Source organism: Halichoerus grypus, chromosome 15, assembly GCF_964656455.1.
Source record: "Halichoerus grypus chromosome 15, mHalGry1.hap1.1, whole genome shotgun sequence".
Lineage (NCBI taxonomy): Eukaryota > Metazoa > Chordata > Mammalia > Carnivora > Phocidae > Halichoerus > Halichoerus grypus.
Window position 1 is genome coordinate 5,089,584 of NC_135726.1, and position 22,450 is coordinate 5,112,033.

Sequence of the window (22,450 nt, forward strand, 5' to 3'; positions counted from 1 at the left end):
TCTCTTTACACCCACAGTATTCCATGCGTAAACATACTGTTTGAGATCCCGGGCCCAAAGCCACAGTAACAAAACAACAATCGGTTTGAATCCTATCAAGGTTTGCAGGTGTCCCAGTGGAATATTGTCTTAAAAATAAATGGTGCGATCATGTTTTCAATGGGCTGCTCAGATGGTCTAGAAGTAGACTTGAAAACCTCACCCAGGACAGGACGCCTACTCAGAAGTTCTCCGGAAATAATGACCAACGATTCCATAAGCCTGCTGTGGGAGCCCATCCTGGGCACTTGATCACAGGAAAGGGGCAGTGAGGTTAGAAGTCTGATGTGCAAGCTCTGTCCCTTTAAAGATGAGGACCGTGGAGGCACGTTTCAGCCTTTCAGCAAAGTTGCTGGAGAAGCTTACAGCAGCACTAGTAAAGAGACAAGGCTTGCCTACATTCAGGGACGTTTCTTTCCTTCAGATCACACTGATGTTGCCTGGGTCAGCAGTGAACTCTGGAAACCCTCACAGAGAAGTGACACTCTTTATTCATTTTCATTGATTTTCTAATTTCGGTTAAATTGTGTTTATCTTTTTTGGAGGGAGCCGTTTATGTACTGTGGCCAGAAACGCTTAATTCAACTCCCATAATTACATACTTATTGGGAGTTAACAAAAACCCAAATGAAGAGATCATGAGCTTAAAACACATCTGTCCCCAAAATAACCCTTAAAAATGGAATAATCCATTATATTATCACTTCGGTCTATAAATAGAGACTTACAAAACATTTCTGTCAGTAGGAAGAGAAGCTGAGCCAGAGAAATCACTGCATTTCGACTTTGCCTTGTAAAAATTTGCAAGTACCTCTGGGAGAATTGGGAAAACTGCTGTGTGCATGTGTGCACGTGTGAGTGTCCACACACACGTGCACATGCATGCTGGCAGGGAATAAACAGAGGTGGAAAGTCATTCCTTGCCTCCGCAGGAGATAATACAGCATTGAGCCGTCATAAACATGGGGCTGGAAAGAGAACAGGACACGACATGGAGGAAGTGGACTCGGTATGTTCCTTTCCCCCCGCTTTCTTATTTTTAGCTAGCTACAATCACATTTTCCAAGTGACAGCCGTGATTTCAATGCAGATCCTCATCATTGTCTTCCTCCCTTCCAGGAATTCCCATTCCTAGCTATGGATTCCCACCCCCGGAGTGCAGAATCTTAGTGCCATATCCAACTCATTCTTGCCTGTACCCCCAAAAACGTATACTGCAGATTTTCAGGAGTGCCCTAAGTGTGCTAGTAGGCACTGGGGCTCCAGACACGCAAAGGATCACAGTCTCTGTTCTTCATAGCCGTGTAGTCAAGGTCAACATTGCCCACCAGAACTTTCTGTGATGGTGACAATATTCTATGTCTGTCCTGGCTGATACATGTTTACATTTTCATTTCAATGAATGTAAATTAAAATTTAAACAACTGCATGTGACCAGTGGTTACTGTGTTGGGCAATATACATCTAGACCCAGAGGAAGGGGATATTCTTTAAGGAGACCCATGACAGCTTAACGGAGCATATGCGTACAATGGCTACAGGTAAGTGCAGTCTGAAGCCGGGGGAACACCAAGGCGGTGGAAGACTCAGGTCTCAGGAAGACTCTTCTTTTTCTTTTCTTTCTTTTTTTTTTTTTAATCGACAGAGAGAGACAGAGCAAGTGAGGAGGGGCAAAGGGAGAGGAAAAGAGAGAATTTCAAGCAGACTCCACATTCAGCGTGGAGCCCAACATGGGGCTTGATCTCATGACCCTTTAGATCACGACCTGAGCCAAAATCAAGAGTTGGATGCTCAACCGACTAAGTCACCCAGGCTTCCCCTCAGGAAGCCTCTTCTTAAAGGCAGTGGCTCTAACCTAGATTCTTGCAAGAAGCTACAGCGTGGAGAGTCAGAAAGGAGAGGAGAAGGCATTTCTGACCCAAGGATTTGTTTAATCAAAGACATGAGGGGAAAAGGCATGGAGCCCATTAGGGAAACCCAGCAGTTACTGTGGGGCAGGTGGTGCTTGCAGGTCAAGGGTGATGGCAGGGGTCATGTCTGTGGGATGATGTCATGTTGGGAACAAAGAATCCCAGGAAAGGAGCAGACTTGGGGTGGGTGGAGGGGGTGAGGGACAGAGGGGAATCCCTAAGTTGGTTTAATAAACTGTGTTTGAAGGGCCAGGAGTCTCTCCTATTGAGCCCTGTGGGGAGTTGCAGAGGGTGACCTGGAGCTCAGAAGAAGGGCCAGGTCCAGGGGGCACACACTGGGGGACATAAGCGGGGCAGGAACACATGCCCCACGTACATGGGACTGGGACCATCAGCTCCATCTGACTGTCACATCTCATGTAACTGATTGTCCATATGTGGAAACTGGGCTAAAATGTCCAAAATTTGTGATTTTCAGGAAGGTTGGAAGTTGGAATTTTTTTTAAAACAAATATGAAATCTAAATATTTCCACATGGCAACTAATGGGAAAGCTTGAAAGCACCCAAGGCAAAAACAAAGAGCAAGAGTGTGGACTGACTGAGGTCCCTGGGTCACCTCTGTGTCACCTGACCTACAAAATGGGTGAGGGTTCCCAGTGCCAGCCTAAGGTTGAAGCAGGAGAGGTTCTGGGGAAAAGAGTGGCACACACAGCAGAGGGTTTGGGAAAGAAGAGAAGTCAAAGCCACCTGTCTCTGTGAGCAAACACAAAGCCACCTCCCTCCCCTTTGCCCCTCTTCTACCTTCCTGCTTGCCTTTCCTTCCTTCGTCCCATCCCCTTCCTCTGGTTGATGGGTAAGGAGAGCTAAAGTCCCATCACAAGAGCTCATGAATAAGTGCTTGGTGAGGAAACAGAGGCATCGGGTTGAATGACTACAAATAATTCCTAAGGATGTGGCCTTTTACAGTGTGTGTTTTTGGGGTTCGCAATTCCCTTTATAGATTTCCCTACCCAACCATGGGTAAACATTTCATGTCCACTCCTCCATATAAACTGCCTTTGCCTGAAGCCCCATATCTTCCCTCCTGTGAAAGCCATGCTCGATTCTCATGAAAAAGAAGATGTGTGTCTTTCAGCTCACCTCCCGGTCCAGCAAGGCAGGTGACACGACAGTGACGATGTCCCCTTTTTCAGGATCGATGTAGAACATGTTTGGAGACGGCTTGTCAGGTGTCTGCTGTCGGATGTTGTACCTCAGGAGGGCATTATCTGTGGCCGGGTCGTCCGCATCAAAGGCTGTCATCCGCATCACCGTGGTCCCTGAGGGGACAGGACAGAAGGGCGGGAGATGGTCACTCAGGGGACAGTGATGGGCCAAGATGCCCTCTCCCTGGCAATGGCCACGGACTGATGTGCCAGTCGATTTCCACATTAAAACAGAAAGCATTTCCAGAGCCCTGTTATATTTTTGCTTTTCTTTTGCTCGCCCTCCTCCTTCTGTCACATTAAAAGGCCTGAAATAAAGAAAAGAAATCTTTGCTGTTCAGCAGACTGACAGCTGAATTTTTCCTTCTGCTGATATGCTGTTTATTTGCATGGGCTCTCATTCAATTGTGGATGTGGCTGCATGACAATGGCCTTTATTTTAAAAGCTCTTATTGAATGCCTACTACATGTGGGGCCCGGGTCTGGTGATGAAGACACAGAAGGGGTCAAAGGCATTCTCTGGTGTTCAGCAGGTCAGAGATTAGTAAGAGAGACAGCATATAAAAAATAATAAACCATAACAAGTGCATTGAGAGAGAGCATTATGAATACACAGGTGAACAACCTCATCTAACCTTGGGTTCAGGAAAGATCCCTGGTGCAGACATCTAAGAGGTGAGTAGGTGCAAGCAAGGCGAAGGAGAGGGCTCTCCATAGGAAAATATGGAAACATGAACAAATATTCTTTGAGCCCCCACTGTGTGACAGCCACACTGCTGTAGGCACTTAAGATACAAAGACGATGTAGAGATGAAGGTGGTGTGGACTACTTGGTTATGTCAACGGTTGATAAGGATGTCAGATGCTGGGTCTTGCTCACACACAGCTGATGTGATGAAGAATTGGTGTTAGCCACTTTTGGGGACAATTGAGCAACAACTAGTAAAAAAAAAATACAGTCACCCATTTGGCATCTACCATCAAGAAACACTTACATGTGTCAATAACGGGTTCCCCCAAGGATGTTCCCCATAGGACTATCCATCATGGTGAAAGATTTGGAAACAATCTGACTCTCTAAACAACAGAGGAATTGCTAACATGATGGGATTCCCCACACTATGAAAAATTTTGTCCAGTTTGAAGAAGATTGTAGGTCTAATGTGTTCTAGCATGGAAGGCTCTCCAAGATAGAGTGTTATGTGAAATTATCAGGTTGAAGAATGTTATCCATAGTATGGTATCATTTTTGTGAACCTGCTTGCACACAGAAAATGCCACAATACTTTATACACATATTTTGCAGGTACAGTTTATGTCCATAAAAACAAAGCAGGTCTAGAAAAGTGAATTTCAGATTGGTTATGGTGGTGTAGGGGAGCAAATCTTGCCATCCCAAGATATGCCTCTTTGGCATATTGATTATTTTAAGCTGGTTATTTTTAAGAAACTGCAGACACAAAGGGAAGGTCTGAAAATCAAGTGGAAGTTACCCCTTTTGTAAGAAACATTTACATCTATGAGGGAAATCTCCATTTGTGAGGGTATCTCCCTCACTGTATCAATAATAGGAAGATGAATCTAAATCTCTAGAAACTGTTATCAGTGCAGAAGGCCGGATTTAAATCTGCATAACAGCCCTACCCTGTTGACTGTACTTTTCCTGGTCACCTCCCATAACTGACCCCTCCCCCATCTTTAGCTGAAGATGGTATTTAAGGTGATGGCTTTAGCCCTTTCAGGAAATTACTCCATTTGCCTGGATCTCTCCCATGTATATAGGAGGTATACAGATTGTTAAACTTTTGTTTGATTTTCTCCTATTAAGCTATCTCATGTCAATTTGATTCTCAGACGAGCAGAAGAATCTTCAAGGGCAGAGGAAAAAATTTTCCTCCCCAATAGTGGCTATATCTGGGTAACCACAAAGGGGATTGGGATTAAGGATGGTGAGGAGGAGGTAAGACTTTGGCCCAATCAATACTATTCTGATCATTTTTACAAGGAGAATGTACTGCTTTTGTGATTAAATTTTAATACAAAAGGGTCATAATCATAAATACTGTTAATCTAAAAAAAATAGCCAGTTATCTTACCAGCAAAACGGGTTATTCAGGAATAGCAGAGAACTGCAACTGAGGACCTGCAAACTACTGCAAAGCCATAGGCAGTCCAACAAACAAAGGAGAGTACCCTTATTTTATCATGAAGGAAGAAGTTGGGAGGGATTGTTTTGAAGGAAAGTCCACTGGAGGAAAGTAAGAGTTCAAAGTGATGACAGTTTCTCATTGGCTGAGTTGTAGGGGTGGTCGATTTCTTGTATTAGAAGCAATGTACATCCTTCCCTGTTGGGACCTGTAATTGATGATTCTTTCTAGTTGATGATTCTTCTGTTGGGTCTGTAATTGACAATTCTCCTTATAATTGACATGGAGTGGTGCACTCCCCTTTGCAACTTTCCCCTTGCCAGCCTCCCTGCTCCACTTTAGTGAGGTTTCCCTGTATTGATTTTACAAACCCAACAAAAGCATGGGCTAGAGCAGAATCAAGCACATTTGCCTGCTGGTCTTGACAATTGTGAGCTATCGTATTTGGCTCAGAGCAACCTGCCCAACTACGATTTCTCATTGTAGTTTACTCTTCTAAGAATAAAGGGCCCACCTGTGGATTCTGACCCGTTCTGGACCCACAAAATGTGAACTAATGGGTAAGAGATGAAAGCAGTACAGTCTTATAGTTCCCAGCAGAAATATTCACATGCAGAAAATATCGAACTTTAAGGAAACAAAAAATTCATCTGGCTCAGGTGCCATCCTGGTATTCCTCTCCTGTCTATAACAGTGCTTCTCACACCATCAAAGGCACTTTATTTTTTCCCACAATCAGAATCAGATTATCAGCCATTAGGTCTGATTGATCAGGCAAACAAGGGGATCTGACCACCCTAAGTTTGGATAGATTTCTAAAGCAGTGTCAGTGTTCCCACAAGGCCAGATGCTTCAGGCACATTTTCTATCCTACCATGTTTCTTTGCCCTTCTCTCTTTCTTTGTGAAATTGTCACAAGGCAAACCTTGGGGTCCAGTGCGAGCAGAGATACTGCTTGGCTTATGCATTCCCCTTGTCTTGCCCCTTATCTTTGGAAAATATCAGCAAACAATATGGCACTTTGTTTCCTATTGAGGCATACAATGGACAGGGTCTTTTCTCAACTTGATGGTCTAGGCAGCCTCTCCCGGTCTAGGAGCATTAGTGTGAGGGGGTGACACTTAATTGCCTCCCTGGTCTAGGAGAACAGGATTCCCTCATGAGGATCCTGTCAGAAATCAGAGGCAACTTTCAGGCCTACAGACTCACCACGGATGTACTAAGTGAGCTCCTTGGGGCCAGAGGCATGAAGGAGGTCTCGGCACTAACGATTCCACAAGAAATGGTCTCTGGTTAAGTGTGCATGACCCAGTGCCTTGCACTTTGTTAACGTCTAATGAATTCTTGACTGATGGAATCTCTGCCCTACTTCATCTGCTTTTAATTGAAGTCAGAGATGAACAAGCAAAATAAAGTATAAAAATGAAGTCGTCACGACTTGCACGTGTCACGGCTTGCACGAAAAAGATGAGAGGAAGAAAATAAGACCTCTGAGGCTAAGGAATTTTCACTTTTCACCAGGAAAGTCACTGATGATGTCTTTTTGCATTATTATTGTTAACAGATTTCATAACATGATAGGACAAAAGGGTATCCTGGGATATTCCCATGTTTATCCAGAAAATGCTTTTTATTTTAATGAATGGGTCAGGAGAAAAGGAACTTGGTCTTATGCGTTGCCTCTGTCTTAGCCCAGATGTGGGTACAGAACAGGATTTCTGAGGCCAGCCTCCATGGAGACTGAATGGTGCCAAAGTCATGTAAATAGGTTTGTAGCATTGAAGGAAACGACTCTGGGGTAACACTGAGGTTCAAGTCTTGCTGTGTGAACACGGGCAAGTTTATTCAGCCCTACCCAAGCCTTGGTTTCCCCAACTGCAACAAGAGGAGATTAGTGACACTTTCGTCTTTGGTCTCTGTAAGGTTTCCATGGGATACTGTATTAAAGAACTTGGTACGATGCCTGCATGTTAGTGTTTGAGGAGGATGCCTTTTCTTATCAAACCTGCTCTAGGTTCTAAGCCATGATGACAGTGCAGGTGATGGCCTCAGACGACGCAGCTGTCCACAGAACCTGGTACCCGCTGCAGCAGGGTGAGCCCAGGGGCCGATCGCCTCTGAGTTGCCCTGCCTCAACTTCTCCCTTCCACCCTGCCCATAGGGGGAGCTACTGTGGAGATCACAACTCTGTGCTAACACATACACATGTGCGTGTGCACACGCACACACATTCTGTAGGCTACATGGCCTCTCCGTGTGATACTCTATAGTTTTCCTCTACAATCAAGGTTCTATCCCGAGTCCCAGTCCATCTGCTGGGCCCAACACCCTGCTCTTGACAGCCTCTCCCCTGGGGGCTGGATCATGATGTTCATACCTCTTGGTTCTGCAATGGTCAGATAAACCTCCTACACCAGCATTTCCTAAACTGTATCCAAGGAACTCTGGTTCCATGGGATCAGCAGAGAAACCAAGTTGGGAAATATGCACTAACCACAGTTAAGCAAGTTTCTATCCTGGAGGACCTCTTAGTGTCCTTAGTAAGCAAATGCATATTGTAAATCTCCAAGAGAGAATAGAATTGGCAGCATTTCCCTAACTTCTCTGTTGATAGAACTTCTTCATTTTAAGAACATCTTTATGTGATGGGCCACCTGGTCCTAAATTTGAGTTCTTGGAGGGTATAGGCTGTGTTTTGTTCATCTTTATAAGCTCTGCGTCTGACATGGAGGAGGTTCTTTATCAATGTTGAGTAGAATTGCATCCTTACAGTTCACTCAAGCTTTGTCTTATTTTGCACTGACCAGAAACCATGAAGAACTTGTTACTGAGAAGAGTGGACAACATTGTCTGGACATTTTTCACAACCAGGCATGTTTCCCTACCACCTCTGACCATTTTTTTGCTCCTTGGAGGCCCTTGTCGGAATTGGATTCAGCAGGCTGACATTCAGCAGATAGGCAACTGTGCCTTACCCTTTGCCCGAGCCTACACCCTGGATCTCAGAAGAAGGGCTCGCTCATTTCCATCAGCCCAGTGGCTTCCCCATCCACGCTTATCTTGTGCCTACCTGTGCTTCCTGATGGCAGAGAAAAGATAATTATATGATAGCCATGTGTGTGGGTCCTCTGAAATACATTTCTGCCTTTACCCCCATCACAATATTCTCCTGAGTGTCAAAGTAAATGATAATCACCCTGTCACTCCCAGATGAACTAGCAACGGCCCTTCCAGAGCAAATAAAAGAATTATAGGCTGCTAGTTGAGAGTCTCAAGTAGGGCTGTCATTTACTTTGGTCGAAGGACTTGGCCACCGACATGACAGGCTGATAAAAAATTATGATTGTTTAGTCTGGGTCAGATAGCCCCTTCCTCTTGGCTGCATACCTCTGATTAAAGAAAGTGCCACCTGTTGTTAGAACCTTAAGTGCTGGTGTTGGAAACTAGGCTTCCCTGTGACTTCGAGAACAGCCATACCCGTGGGGAGTGGAGAGCAGATCCCAAGGTGAGGGGCTGCTTATGACTTCAGTGAAAGGTCAACCTGTCTCAGATGTGGGAGTCTCTAAAATGTGGCTCACCCTGGGCCATAGGCAACAGAATTATTCTATTCTGGAATTTTCTCTGACCTCATCCCCAAACATCTTCACAGGATCAAAATTGTCAGACTCATTTTTTAAAAACCATATTCCCATAAGCAAATAGTATATTGAGACACGGACATTCAGATCTGTATTTGGCACCAGATTTCTGATAGCATGGTTGGGGCCACTGCACGCTTTCCAGGGAGATGCGTAATACAAAACCCAAGATGATCAGAGATGGCAGACATCACCAAGGGAGCCCCTGAGATGTGACAAAATGGCACATCGTTGAAAAAGCATCCAAGTCACACGAGGAGGTAGTGCATTCTGATACCACCTGGGACGGAGGGCATTCCAGGACTGTCCTGGGCAAACCGGAAGGAGCTTGTCACCGACTGGCCAAGTTTGCTTGCAGACACAGACACATCTCCTGGCCACGAGTGTCAGAGTACGCACGTGAGAAGTGTTGCCGAATGTGACTTTGGTGACACAGGCCGCAGTGCCCATCCCACTCACCCTGCCACACCACTCTGGGATTGCTTACTGACCACACAGGGGGACACAGCCTAGCTGTCCCCTCCAGTCCTTAATGGTGAGGAGAGAGAAGGAGGTGTGCAAATGCAAAGTGGAGCAGGGCTAGAGGTGGGGTTTTAGATCCTGGCCTCACCATTTACCAGCGGGGCCTCCTTGGGTCAATTCCTTTGCTTCATCAAACCTCAACCTCTCCATTTACAAAACTAACCCCCATAATGGGCTGTGTGAGCACTGAATGTATTAATGTAGTGTGTCTCAACCTTTTTTTTTTTTTTTATTACCCAACCCTCCCTTCCAGAGCCTTTTTAGACATTTTTTTCCCTACTTGCCCCCCCCCCCCCCACCCCGCTGCCCTGCCATGGATATCCTGTATATCTAATCATGGACTATGACTCTTTGGAGGGTCACAAACCATTGCAATATCCAATATTTTTAATGTGCCCCCAAGCACCAATTTTCTTCTCCTCGGGGTGATACTGTCTCCAGTGAGAATGTACAAATTAATGACTATAAACTCCAATGCCTGGGTGATGGGAAATACTCAAGGGATGTTAAATTTTATTGTTATTTTTATTGACTGCAGCAATTTGCAGCTCCATTCTGGGGGGACTCACTGCTGTGCATGATGGTGCTGAGCAAAACCTTGTGGGACCCAACCACGAACAGGGCAACTCATACTCGTTCTAGGACTCACACTCAGCATCTACAGAAGTGGGGATTAATTAAATTCTCCTAAGGAAACAACTCCTTTTTTCCCTCAGACAAGCCTAGCGACTTCTGTTGAGCGCATGCATGCATGAATCAGCTTCCTCTGGTCTTGTCAATGTTTCCACATACACAGGAATTAATAGGGAAACTGTCAAATGATTAGTTGACAAAAGATAACCACAGCAACTTGATAGGTATCCAGAGGCAGCCCACATTCTGCAGTGCATGCATTCCTGGAAAGTCACCCATGTAATGAATCATGAATAATGTCTTATTTTCCCATTGACCTACATTAGCATTTCATACCTGCTTTATCTTCATTTGAGGGGGTGTCCAATTGGAAGCTGCTCCTCATAATTCACTTTAAGTTTTTCTGCTTATCTCTCAAGCACTCGCAGGTGGAGTGGGAGAAAGAGGTTGGCTTTCTGCTCTGGGTGTGGAGACTATTAAAGAAAGCCCTGCTCAGAGTGGGCAGGTCCCTGAGACCTAAGGCAAAGCCTGGGAGACTTAGCTTCATCACTGTTGCTTCTCTGGGGGGCCTTTCCCTCTGTCCCCCCATTATCTAGGGACTGTCATTCATCAGCACGGATTCCTCTCACATTTTGCATATGGCGACCAGGCTGTGCATTAGATACAGAAAGTTCTTGATGATGAGAGTTTTGATGAAGATGCCAACGACCTATAGCCTTTCCTCTGACAGCAGCCCAGTCCCATTGGCCTTGAGGGTGTGACTCTCTGATCCCATTCCCAGAGTGAGGTAGGGAGCTGGGCCAGGAGGGAGAAGCTCAAATGCCCACTCAATGCCCACATGGGTAACCTAACATGAATAAAGTGACTTCAAGACAATCAGGAGTGGTGTGGTCTGTGGAAAACTGGAGGGTCCGTGTCCTGCCTAAGGGGCAGCTGCCTTTTAGCTTAAGGTAATTGCTGCATTTCTCAACTGCGAGTTTGGAGAGGCCAGATCTTTTGGTTTTTCAAGAAAAGATGGGAATTTGAATTTGCATATAAACTATCAAAATATTTACACATTGGACACCAGTTCAAATTTTTAAAAATAAAAGATCACTGAGTGAGACAAGAAGGCCAAACAAAACAGGTTATGGCTCACCAGTTTTCAGCTTTTGACCTTGACTGTCAGAAGAGCCAATTGTTTTCCTCAAGGACATGAGCTAAATGTTGTTGATGTGTCCGTTGGTGATAAATTCCAACTTAAGAAAATGGTGCACCTGCTATAAAGTTTGCCCTTCTTCCTTCCACCTCCCTTTTGGAACAGGAAAGTCCTCTCCTGTGGTCCCAGGACCCAGCAAAACAGGAAGCAGGAGAGACATGATAGCACATCACCTGATGTACGTTTCGTGCATTAACTTACTCGATCCCATATGAACCATGGGAGGCATGTCATATATGTGGTGAGCCAATTGTGCAGATGATGAAATCAGGACTGAGAAGGTCACAAAGCTAATGACCCCATGAGCCAGGATCTGAGCTCTGCTTTGCTAGAGGAACAATGGCCCAAACTATGAGTTTCTGTTTAGTACTCATTTTTCCTTTGTTCCTGATTTTAGCTGGCCACGCTGCTGACTAGCTCAGTACTAGATATCTCAGCTTCTCTGGCAGTTAGTGTGGCCATGGACTAAGGGTTAGACAATGAGATATAACTACAGGTATCATGTGTGAAACTCCATGTTAAGATTCCTTAAAGGGGCCTCAACCACGAGATGTGCACTTTGTAACACCCTCTTTCCTCACTTCCTGCTACCTGGAATGCAGATGTGATGACTATAGCCTTAGCAGCCCTTTTGGACCATGAGGTGGCCCTTTGAATAGAAGCTCCATGATGGGAAGATAGAGCAGAAAGACAGAAGGGATCTGAGTCCCTGAGTCTCTGATGACCATGGAGCTTCCAGCAAAGCCTAGAATGCCTCCCTCCAGCTTTGTTTACATAAGCAAGAAATAAATGAGAGAAATGTCAAATCCCATCTTGTTTGGAGCTTGGGTTTACTGTTCCATGCAAGCCACAGCTAATCTCTGATAAAGGCAGGAAGTAAAGATGGAAGAAAACAAATAAGTATATTTTATTAAATAGTATTACCCTAGAAAGTAAGTTTTGTTGCTTTAGCCTAGAGCTAGATGACACTGTTCTAGAGAAAAGTAGAAACATCCAGGCAGTTCCTTATGTATTTTCAAATATTTAGATTGGTTTCCACTCATTTCAAATGCCTTGAATCCAGGAACTGCCTTTGAGGGAGTCAGATTATACCATTAGTGGCCCCAGCGAATTACACCTCCTTGTAACCACACTCTCATATTGTCCCTTCCGCACTGACTGTGGGCTTAGCCATGTGACTTCCTGTGGCCAGTGGGATGCATGGAAACGTATAAGCAGAGGCGTGAAAGTGCTTGTGCATTGGAACGTGTCCTCCTGGAGCCTGGCTGCCATTTGAAGATATCTGTCCAGCTGGAGGAGCCACGTGTCTGGGATTTAATGCTCACTGGCTGCCACACCCAGCTAACCATCAGACGTGTAAGTTGAGGCCACCTTGGATCATCCTGCCCCAGTTGAGCTTCCAGATGACAGTAGCTATGTCGACATGGAAAACCTCAGGCAGTACCAACAAGAGAACCATCCAACTGAACCCATCTCGACTGGCAAAATTATGAGCAAATAAATGGTTGTGTTTCAAGCCACCAAGTTTTGATGTTTTTCATTTTGCAGCAATAGATAACTGGTAAGGAGGTATAAGTGGATTGATCTTCACATGCAAGCTAGAAAATATCGTATAATTTTAAAAATAGAGTTTATTTTTCATGTGGGGTTGCCATTTAAAATAACCAACGAGCACAGCATATTTGGATGGTACACCAAAGTAAAAAGGGACAACTGCAGGAAAAAAAAAACAAAAAACAACAACCAATGGGAATAAAATGCAACCCATTTCCTAGTTGTTGGGCTTTGCGGGCCACCAACGATGTCACGGCAAAATCATGCAGTATGCTGACCACTGAGCATTTCAGCTAACTAATGATTGTTCCCCCCAGAATAGCGCAAAATCAAACTGGCATGATGTATAAACTCCTGATGCAGATTTGAGTTGATTAAGTACCTTCCAGTAGGAAGACAGCCCTGTTCTTACAAATGAGAACATCTTGAATTTCAGACAGTTGCTCGTTCCTTTAATAGGACGCACAAGCATCTATGGGCAGCCGCGGGTACCACAGGCTCGGTTTGAAAGGCGATAGACTTCTCTTCTCAAATTTACCTTACCTCCCTGCAGCTAGTTGGTTTTTTTAAGTACAAATTGACAGTCAAATATGTAATAAGTTATGACAAGATGAGCAATGGTTGTCTCCCATCTGTTTTCAAAGGTTGTTTATTTTTATACTGATAAAGAGATGGTGGCCACAGAACCACCTTATGATTATTTTAATCCTTTGGTTTCTCCTGCTCATCAATTTTCATGGCACCTTTGCCCTACTTTTCTGGCAAGCTGCTGTTTAATTGAGCTGCAGCAGGCCAGATTTTAGGCAAGAAAATGGGTTTTTGAAATGTAAGGTAACACATGGCTAAAGCTGGGGTCCCTCCTATCAGGATTCACTTTATTGCCTTAATTTCTTCACTTCATCCAGAATTTTAAGGTAATATTTTTCTCACAACCTTTTAAAAAATTCTATTTAATCTTTTTATTTATCCTTCCTTTTTATGCAACTCTTTTAGAAGGATACAGGGTACTCTGCTGAATTATCTGATCTTGCCTAAAACACTTCAAAAAAGCAATGTTCAGTGGAATCTCTATCCCTAATATTCCAAAGTAATAAGAAATCTTTGTATTGGATTTGCATAAAGTAGCCCAAACTCTCAAATATGAAACTATATTTCTATAAAGCTTTAGAAAAAAACCAAAATGAAATTGTGTATTTTTTTGTTTGTTTAGCCAATTTAAGGGATTGTTTTGCAAGTAATTTTAGTCCTCCTTAGAGCAGTGGTTTCCAAGGGGGGGGGGGTTATTCCTCAAGGGACATTGGACAATGTCTGGAGACATTTTTGTTGTCAAAACTGGGACAGAATGTGTGATCCCGGCATCCCATGGGTGGATGCAATTAACAAAACACACTGCAATGCACAGGACACCCCCACAACAAGGAAAATGCAGCCCCCAATGCCAAGAGCGCCCAGGCTGAGAAAACCCATCTTAGCGTTATTTATGCCACATCTCTGAAAGTAGCAGCGCTTCTAAAATCTTGCACTTGAACAACTGAAACAGTTTGCCTCGAACTCTCTTCTGGATTTGAAGTTCACTGAGTGCAGAGATACTGTCTCTTCTCTATTTCCCACCCAGTGGTTAAAATATTAATACCATCCTGTGCCTGGGTGGCTCAGTTGGTTAAGCGTCTGCCTTCGGTGCAGGTCATGGTCCCAGGGTCCTGGGATCGAGCCCTGCATCGGGCTCCCTGCTCCGCGGAAAGCCTGCTTCTCCCTCTCCCACTCCCCCTGCTTGTGTTCCCTCTCTCGCTGTCTCTCTCTGTCAAATAAATAAAATCTTTAAAAAATATTAATACCATCGAATATGCCAATATACATGGGCTACAATGTTTAATGGGCTCATACCAACATCATTTAGTTCTTCTGGTTAAATTTTGTGTTACTCAAAGCATGATAATCTTCAAAGGCACCGGGATAATGCTTTGTATGTAGTAAGAGTTCGGTAAACATATGCTGACTGCATGAATGAATAAACGCACGGATAAATAAAGGATGAATATTTTCATCATCATCGCTCTTCCATCACAGCTTGAGGGTGAATAGGAAACAGGTATATAATGAATGCTTGAAATATTGAATGCTTGCGGTACTTAGGAATTTCTAGGTAAATTCTGAACAATGGGCCTCTAGTCCTTATCATTTCTATCTGTTTTAAGGGCAGAGGGGAAGCAGGTTCGCTATTTAAGATCATGGACTATACTCGGCTAGGCTAGACTGACCCAAAAGACCAGTCTTGACATTTCAATGGTTTAACACATGAGGTTGTTTTCTCCCTCGGATTCGGACCCCCCGGGGGCTTCCTTCAAGGGCAGTCCCTTTCCCAGGTGTGATTTATGAATCCAGACCCTTGTTTCTTGCAGCCTCGCCGCCGGGACCCGGTGGTTTCCTGATATGGGAGAACAAAGAGTTGCAGAGCCATGTGCTGCTTCTTTACTTGCTTCAGCCAGAAGTGGCTGCAACCTACTGGCCAGATCTGGCGTCTAAGGCAAGCTCAAAAGCAGGGCCAGCTTCCTGGGCCAGGGACCTGTGTAGTAACCTAGGCTGCTATGCTCGGGAGGGCCCCGGGCTAAAGCTCTGCGGTCACCTCCTGATTTTCTTAGTAATTGTTGAACAAGGGGTACTGGATTTTCATTCTACAAACGATGCCTCCCGTCCTGGCCAAGAGCCAGGAGCCAGATTGCCAGAGGCCTGGGAGATGTACAGGGGCACTGAGATGCTCCATGCGCACCGGGCATCTCAGTCAGAGAGCCCTTCTTCTGCCAGCCAAGCCATGGTGCAGAGACCCTTGTTTCTGTCATTAGAGCTGCAGCTGCCACTGCTTGTCGAGCTCTTGGCTCCCCCAACAGTTGCATCCGTATTAGGCAAGATGCATCGCGTAATAGCACAAGAAGTCAAACCCGCTCAGGGGGCAGCTCCTGCCTCCCCAGGCTCTGGGTTCCCTGCCCTGGGAGACCTGCCCAAGCTTCATGCTTCTCTTCTGGCTCCCAGCTCCTGAGCTCACGCTAGACCCCAGAGAGCTGCCATCTTTCCCGTCTCTGCCTTGAGTTGCCGGACCCTCACCTGCCTTCTTCCTCTTCCTAATTAGACACTTTAATTTTTCCCTTGAAAACCTAGGTCCCACCAGAAGTGGGTCACACACCAGCATGACAGTGAAGAGCATGGGTCCCTGCATGGCAATGCTGGCTGCTCATTGGAATCACCTGGGAAGGTTTAAAAATACTCCTGTTGCCGGGAAGCCACCCTTGGGGATTCTGAAATCTGCTGGCATGGGGTCTGGAAAGCAAAAGCCTGGGAATAAGTGAGGCCCGAGAGATGTAGACTCTGGTACTCTACTCCCTGGCTATGTGCTCTGGGCAATATGTGCGAGCTCACACAGCCTCCGTTTCCCACCTGTAAAATGGGCACACACCCACCACTGTGTAAAGGTAGTCTGCTCCTGCATGTGAAATATAGGGGGCCTGATGAGGTGGACTTTGCAGTAATTCCACAGAGAGGAAAATGAACACGTGGCCCTACGACGTGCCTCCCAGGAATTCTTATGATAATCCTACCAGGGTAATTAGCTCATTTAAAGAAGAACAAGATGCTCAGAGAGGTCAGTTCATCTTCTGAAGATCACTGCTGGCCAGTGGCTGAGCAGGTACGCAGGAGGACACACAGAAGACTATGTCAGTGACAAGAGCTAACCTCCATTACATAGATCGTTCGGGCGCTCCATCATATAAGCCTCCCCACAACTCTGTGAGGGTTGTCACTAGCCCTGTTTAGTGGAGAGGAAAGTGGAGGTGGATAGAGGTGAAATCACTCTATCCATCGATCGGGTCATCCGGCAGGTTAGTGGTTCAGCCAAGATGCCTGGTCCTCCTATTCCTCTCCAGCACAGTTCCTATTGCTCAGGCATTTCTAATTGCATTTTGTAGGTGGAATAATTAATTTTCAAGAACTCTCCCTGCAGAGTGGGCTGACCCATTAGAGCTTGTCTGGTGCACCTACGAGCTGCACTGAGTGCCCAAGGGACAAGCAGGGCCCGCATCCCCGGGGCGTGGTGCAAAACAGATGATCATTGATCCCGGAACTGCGCCTGTTAGGTAAATAACCTGCCTGGAGTCACAGGCATAATCACTGAGGGGCTCAGGGAGGTCTGCATGGGGGTGGGAGGGCTGGTGATTACTGCAGTTACAAGATCAAAATGAACCGGGATGCTGAAATACGGCCCGTCTGAGACTTGAGAGTTTGTGTTCAATGGGAAGAAAGTGCCAGCAAATTGCTAGTAGAGCTGTAATGTTGCTGATTTTGCAAACATGTGTTCTTCAACTTGATAAGTAAATACATATTGGGTAACATGGTGATGTTGCAAGCTGTTGTTTTATGGCTGGAAAGTCAGCTGCCTGTGATTGATGCTCCCAATGAAAGTATTTATAAAATAACACTGAATTAGAAGGAGTTGCTTTATGAGTCTGGGGAAATGGATCTTTTATGAAGAATAAAACTTGATGAAGGAGCTTTATCAGGGTCACACAAATCTGAAATTAAATGCACTCGGATTGAGATCTAAGAAGGAGCCCTCTGGACGTGTGGGCTCGCAGCCTGGGGAAGGGGAGGTGAAGCTTCTCCCTGATGATCATGTCCACTTGGTGTCACGTGGGGCTGGAGAGTCATTTCCACGCACCATGCTCACTTCTCTCCAGGGTGAATGTTACTTTGGAAAGCTGCATCACCTCTTCCAGACTATCAGGGCACACTCGGGGAATACCTTACACATATAAAACTAAATGAAGCCCATTTGATTCACCTTTGTCTTCCACTGAATGCCACAGAGCCAGGCACACAGTAGGTGGTCAGTAAATACTTAGTTATGGAATGAATGGAGACTCGGTCCAATAATGTCCGGCTCACTCTGTACGAATATTTTCTCACTTCATTTGTGTTTTTAAGCTGCTTTCCCCATGTGTGCATTTCAGCCTCCTAATGGTGCTGCCTTTCCAGATTGGAATGTTCTCTTCTTGGAAATAGGGGAGAGACCAAAGGCATCTGCTTCCCAGGCTAAGAAGGCCAATAGGTACATAACTCAAATCTCCCCTGGCTAATAATTGTTCCCATCTGATGGGGTTGTTGGGTGCATGAAATGAGTTAAAAATCTGTAATCTTCAGCCTGGGGCTCTGTGTTCTTAGGGAATATCATTGTAATTACAAGATGAGGGAGGCGTGGCTCAGATAAAAAAGTAGAAGGAAAGTCTTGGATGAATGCAAGGTTAGTGTGAAGTGGTTCTTTTTTTCTTAATGTAATCTTAGGTTGTATAAATAGAGGTAGACTATCAAGTACAAGGAAGGTGATCATCATTTTACCTCAATATTAAGCTTCGACAATATTTCAGGATCGATACCCGGCACTGGGTGACTCGGGGTAATTTGAACACAGCCCCTCCTTGTAAGCTGATCTGAAACAGGACAACTTGTACCACCATAGGTGCCTGGTAAGAACCGGATCACCCAGAGACCGCTCGTGGACATGTAAAAGGGATTTATGACAATGGCCTGAGTCTAACCTGACCTCCCTGGAAGGCTCTCTGCATAGCCCACCAGCCCATGTCACCTCAGGGCTTGGAGAGACCACAGCTGCCGCATCAGTGAGTGAGGTACCCTTCCTTAATCTGCATAATTCCAGAGTCTCCTACTTTCCAGATGTCAGATGGGATTCCACAGGTTGGTGCTGGCCCCAGCCCAGGAAAGAAGGATCGACGCCCGTGTGCTGGGAACACTGCACAATTCCAGTCCACTCTGCTGGGGCCACTTGGGGGCAAGTGCTGCACCAGGACAGTGGATACTGAGATGAGTAGGACAGCCGTGGCCCTGAGCTGGCCCACATGCCACTGAGGGGGACAGGGAGACTTATGCACAAAGCTAGGTGTGATGCAGGCACTAGGCAAAAACCACATTCGAGGCTGCTCTGAAAGCACCAGGAGCATTGGGTGGTGGGACACTGAGGATCACCCTTGGTGTAAGGTGGCTTGAGAGTGTTTCCACTAGTCCCAGCTGGGATTCAGGGCAGGGGCGGTCTCCACTGCTTCCTCCCGCATTATCCACCATGCGAGGTCTAACCCCCCTGACGCCCCGAGGACCACTTAGCATCGAAGCCTTCAGAGCATTTCCTTCCACAGAACAACCTGCCCGCATACAGAACACGCAGAGGTATTACAGCCTGAAAAACGGCATTCACTGGCTGCTTGCTCACTCTCGCTCCTGCTGGGAGAGTGGGCACATTCAACATTTGGACGAGCTGGGAATTTCGGGGCTCTCTGTGCAAGCCAGGTTGGAAAAGCACTGAGTTACAAGTCCGGAGCACCCATCGTGCCAAGCCCTGCCTTTCACACTCCTCAGTGCTTCTCCTGAATTTAAGCTCATAAACACATGCTGCCCCAGGGATGGCCCAGCACAACTGTCAGGTACCACCATCCGAAAGACCCATCTCAGTAGAGAAAAGAAACACCAGATAGGCTGCAGAGTCCTGCACAGTCCATACATCCATACATCTCGAGCAACTCCTTTGCCGAAAGGTGCACAGTGAGAAGCCCACCCTGCGGGCACTGGAAGTAAGGAGTCAGCCAGAAACTGGATGAGAAATCAGAGCTCATCCTGGAGGATGATCTGCAGGCGGTGAATTGATCAGGGACAGAAGAAGGGAAGAGGGAGCCAGCGAAAGAAGGAGACAGAAAGGGAGACGCAGAGAGGCAGCAATCTGAGTTCTCTCACTGAGCAAACCCCCAGGAGATTTGCATATGTTGCCCACAGTGTGACCAGGCTTCCGTCCCCTCGGGGCTTTTATCCCGGTGATGCCCATGGCTCCATCTTCATTGACTACAGGGTTTTCGGGGGCTGCTGTAACAAAGTAGTCCATGCCAAGCCGCTTGAAACCATAGAAATGTATTGTCTCCTGGTCCTGGAGGCCAGGAGTCTGAAATCAAGGTGCTGGCAGGGCCATGTTCCCTCTGAAGGCTCCAGGGGACAATCTGGTCCCTGCCTCTTCCAGCTTCTGGTTGCTGTTGGCATTCCAACAGCATTGTGGCCGCATGTCTGTCCCCGTGCTGTCCTCATACTCCCTCCTTCTCTGTTTTTCTGTGTTCTCTCCCTTTGCCTGTCTCTTGGAAGGACATTTGTGATGCCGCTGGCCTGCCCGCATCATCCAGGGTGATCTCCTCTCAAAATCCTTAATTCATCCCATCTGCAAAGGCTCTTCTTTAAAAAAAAAAAAAAAGGCAAGTTCTAGGTGTCAGGACTTGATGTCTTTAGGTGGCTAGGGTTCAGCCTACCACAATGACGGCTCTCAATATGTCGGGGAGTGGTGCTAAATCCCAGAGCGTGAGCCTGACCCCGCGGAGGCTCTGTTCTCATCCCCACATTGTCCGTGAGGGAACAGCGGTGACTGGTTTGAGGTGACACCTGGAATGGAACTCAGAGTCTGCGCTGGACACGTGCTCTATGGCCAAGCACAGAGCACGTCCAAACAGGAGAAATACACACATATCTGTCACCCAAGCAATGTTTCAGGACCAGTTTCTTAAGAATTAATTCAGTGAAGAACAGCCACTGGGCCTCTGGCCCCAGAGGCCATAAATCGCGTTCTTGGGGTCAGCTAAAGATGGACATGTTTTCAGGCCCAACCCTCACAGACACATGAGCAGCCAGCCCCTAAATCTCCAGGTTTCTGATCCCGCGGAAGCTGTGTTATCTTTTTAGAAACACAGCAGTGTGGCTCAGGAAGATGAATGTGTGACATTCGCTCATGCTTAAGCTCTATCACGGGCTCTACTGGATTTAGAGGGAAAGAAATAGCTCTGTCACAGAGGACACATGCTTTATATTTTTATAAAAACATGGACAAGACAAGCTTTCCCCTCATTTCTTCCCAGTATTTAAAGAAAGAAAAATGTGCACAGCATATTTTCTTTTTTTCTTCTTTGAGCTATAAAACGTTTGAGCAGAAAGAGGCTTCATAGTTAATCGAGTGCAAGGAATGCTCCTTGACTTACAGGTGAGATCTCTTCCCAGTACTGAGGAGCAAGTTTTAGGGAAAGAGCTAGAACCCTCCAACCCCGCCCTTAGCTTCTGTCCTACTTGGATCATGGCTGGAATCCTGGATCATCCTGGTCCCCATGGCTACGAGGGAAAGAGACACACAAGAGGCTGTCAGGAGGAGAGAGGGACTGCGGGCAGTGTAGATGGTGGGCGAATTGCCGTATAAGGATGAATTGTAGGAATTGGGTCTCTCTTGCCTGGAGTCTTAAGTCTTCTTTTTAAGACTTAAAGAGAAAAGATACAAAGAAACAAGGACAGGAGCTAACCTAAGCTGATATGGGGGTATCCTAAAATGGGGGCACGTTCCCTTCTAATATGTGAATGGTTTCATGTTTCAACCCAAATGGAATAATTCCATGGGAATCCCAGTGTGGACCATTGCATGGGTCTTGGGGAAGAACACAGGTGTGTGGTTGAACAGAGCTCCCATTGCTGATCTCAAGTGTGTGGATTGAAGGTCACTTGCCGTGGGCTCTCAGGAGGGAACCCTGCCTTGAAGGACAGGGAGTTATCAGACGACCCCTGGGAGGCCCTCAACTCGCAGCATCTGTGGTTCTGGGGGGTACACAGAACCAAGCCAGTGGTATTCACGTTCACAGTGCCCAAAGGGCCCTGCAAGTGAGCAGAGTTGGTTAGATGCCTCCCCAGCTGATAAAGCTGTGGATGGTCCTGGCTGCCGGGCGTAGGAGGGAAAGAGAGGAGCGCGAGAGGCATCTGCGCTTCTAATCTCATCCTCTTGTTCCCCCGGGAAGGCGCACAAGGTCATGTGCAGACCATCAGTTAGCTGGTGGGAGGTCTGCTCGGAGGGTTCTGAAGAACGGCCCCAGTGCTCCAGCCACACGGGCATCAGGCAGCTCCCTCTCCCTTCACCTCTGTGTGACTCTTATCAATTAAAAAGGCAGCTCCCATCGACTTGAATCTCGATTTAAGCCCTTGTGAAAACTTCTATCTTCATAAGCCAGTTGAGTGGCTTGTCTCTTACCCACTCTCCTGAAAAGGGTTGATGTCACATCTCTGCCCATGGGGACAGGATGCTTCAAAAGAGCTATTCCGACTAAATGCAACTACTGCTTACTGAAGCCTCCTGCCCTAGGCATATCTTATCTCACTTATGCTCTCAGTTCTGGAAGATGACCCAGTTCTGTGTCTCCTGCCTCCTGCGAGCTTTCTAATGCATTCACTTCTCTCTCTTCTCCTGTGGCTGTGAGCCTCTTTTCTCTCTCCACCAGGCTCAAACCATTATCCCATTTTACTTTTCTTCCTACAACTTACCACCATCTGCGATGCTATCGGCTGTTTAGATGGTTGATTGATGATTCTCCCTCCCTTCACCAAACGTAATGGGGACCTTGTCTGCTTTGTATCACTGATGTTTGTGGAACAAGTGAATACCATCTCTGCTACATCCAATTTCTAAAGTGAGCAATTGTGTCATTCCCAGACTTGGTATACATCAGATATCAAGTAAATTGATATATTGCTAGATATAGT

At 46.2% G+C, this 22,450-nt stretch overlaps 1 protein-coding gene across 3 annotated transcripts in view; it reads right to left on the reverse strand.

Annotated features, from left to right (window-relative positions):
• The window catches only part of CDH13 (cadherin 13), a 1,400,946-nt gene that overhangs the window by 241,905 nt on the left and 1,136,591 nt on the right, over positions 1-22,450 (reverse strand). For all 3 annotated transcript variants that reach the window (XM_078063200.1, XM_078063199.1, XM_078063201.1), the window contains one exon: positions 3,091-3,269. In XM_078063200.1, coding sequence (XP_077919326.1) covers positions 3,091-3,269 — 179 coding nt within the window. The remainder of the gene's footprint in view (positions 1-3,090; positions 3,270-22,450) is intronic.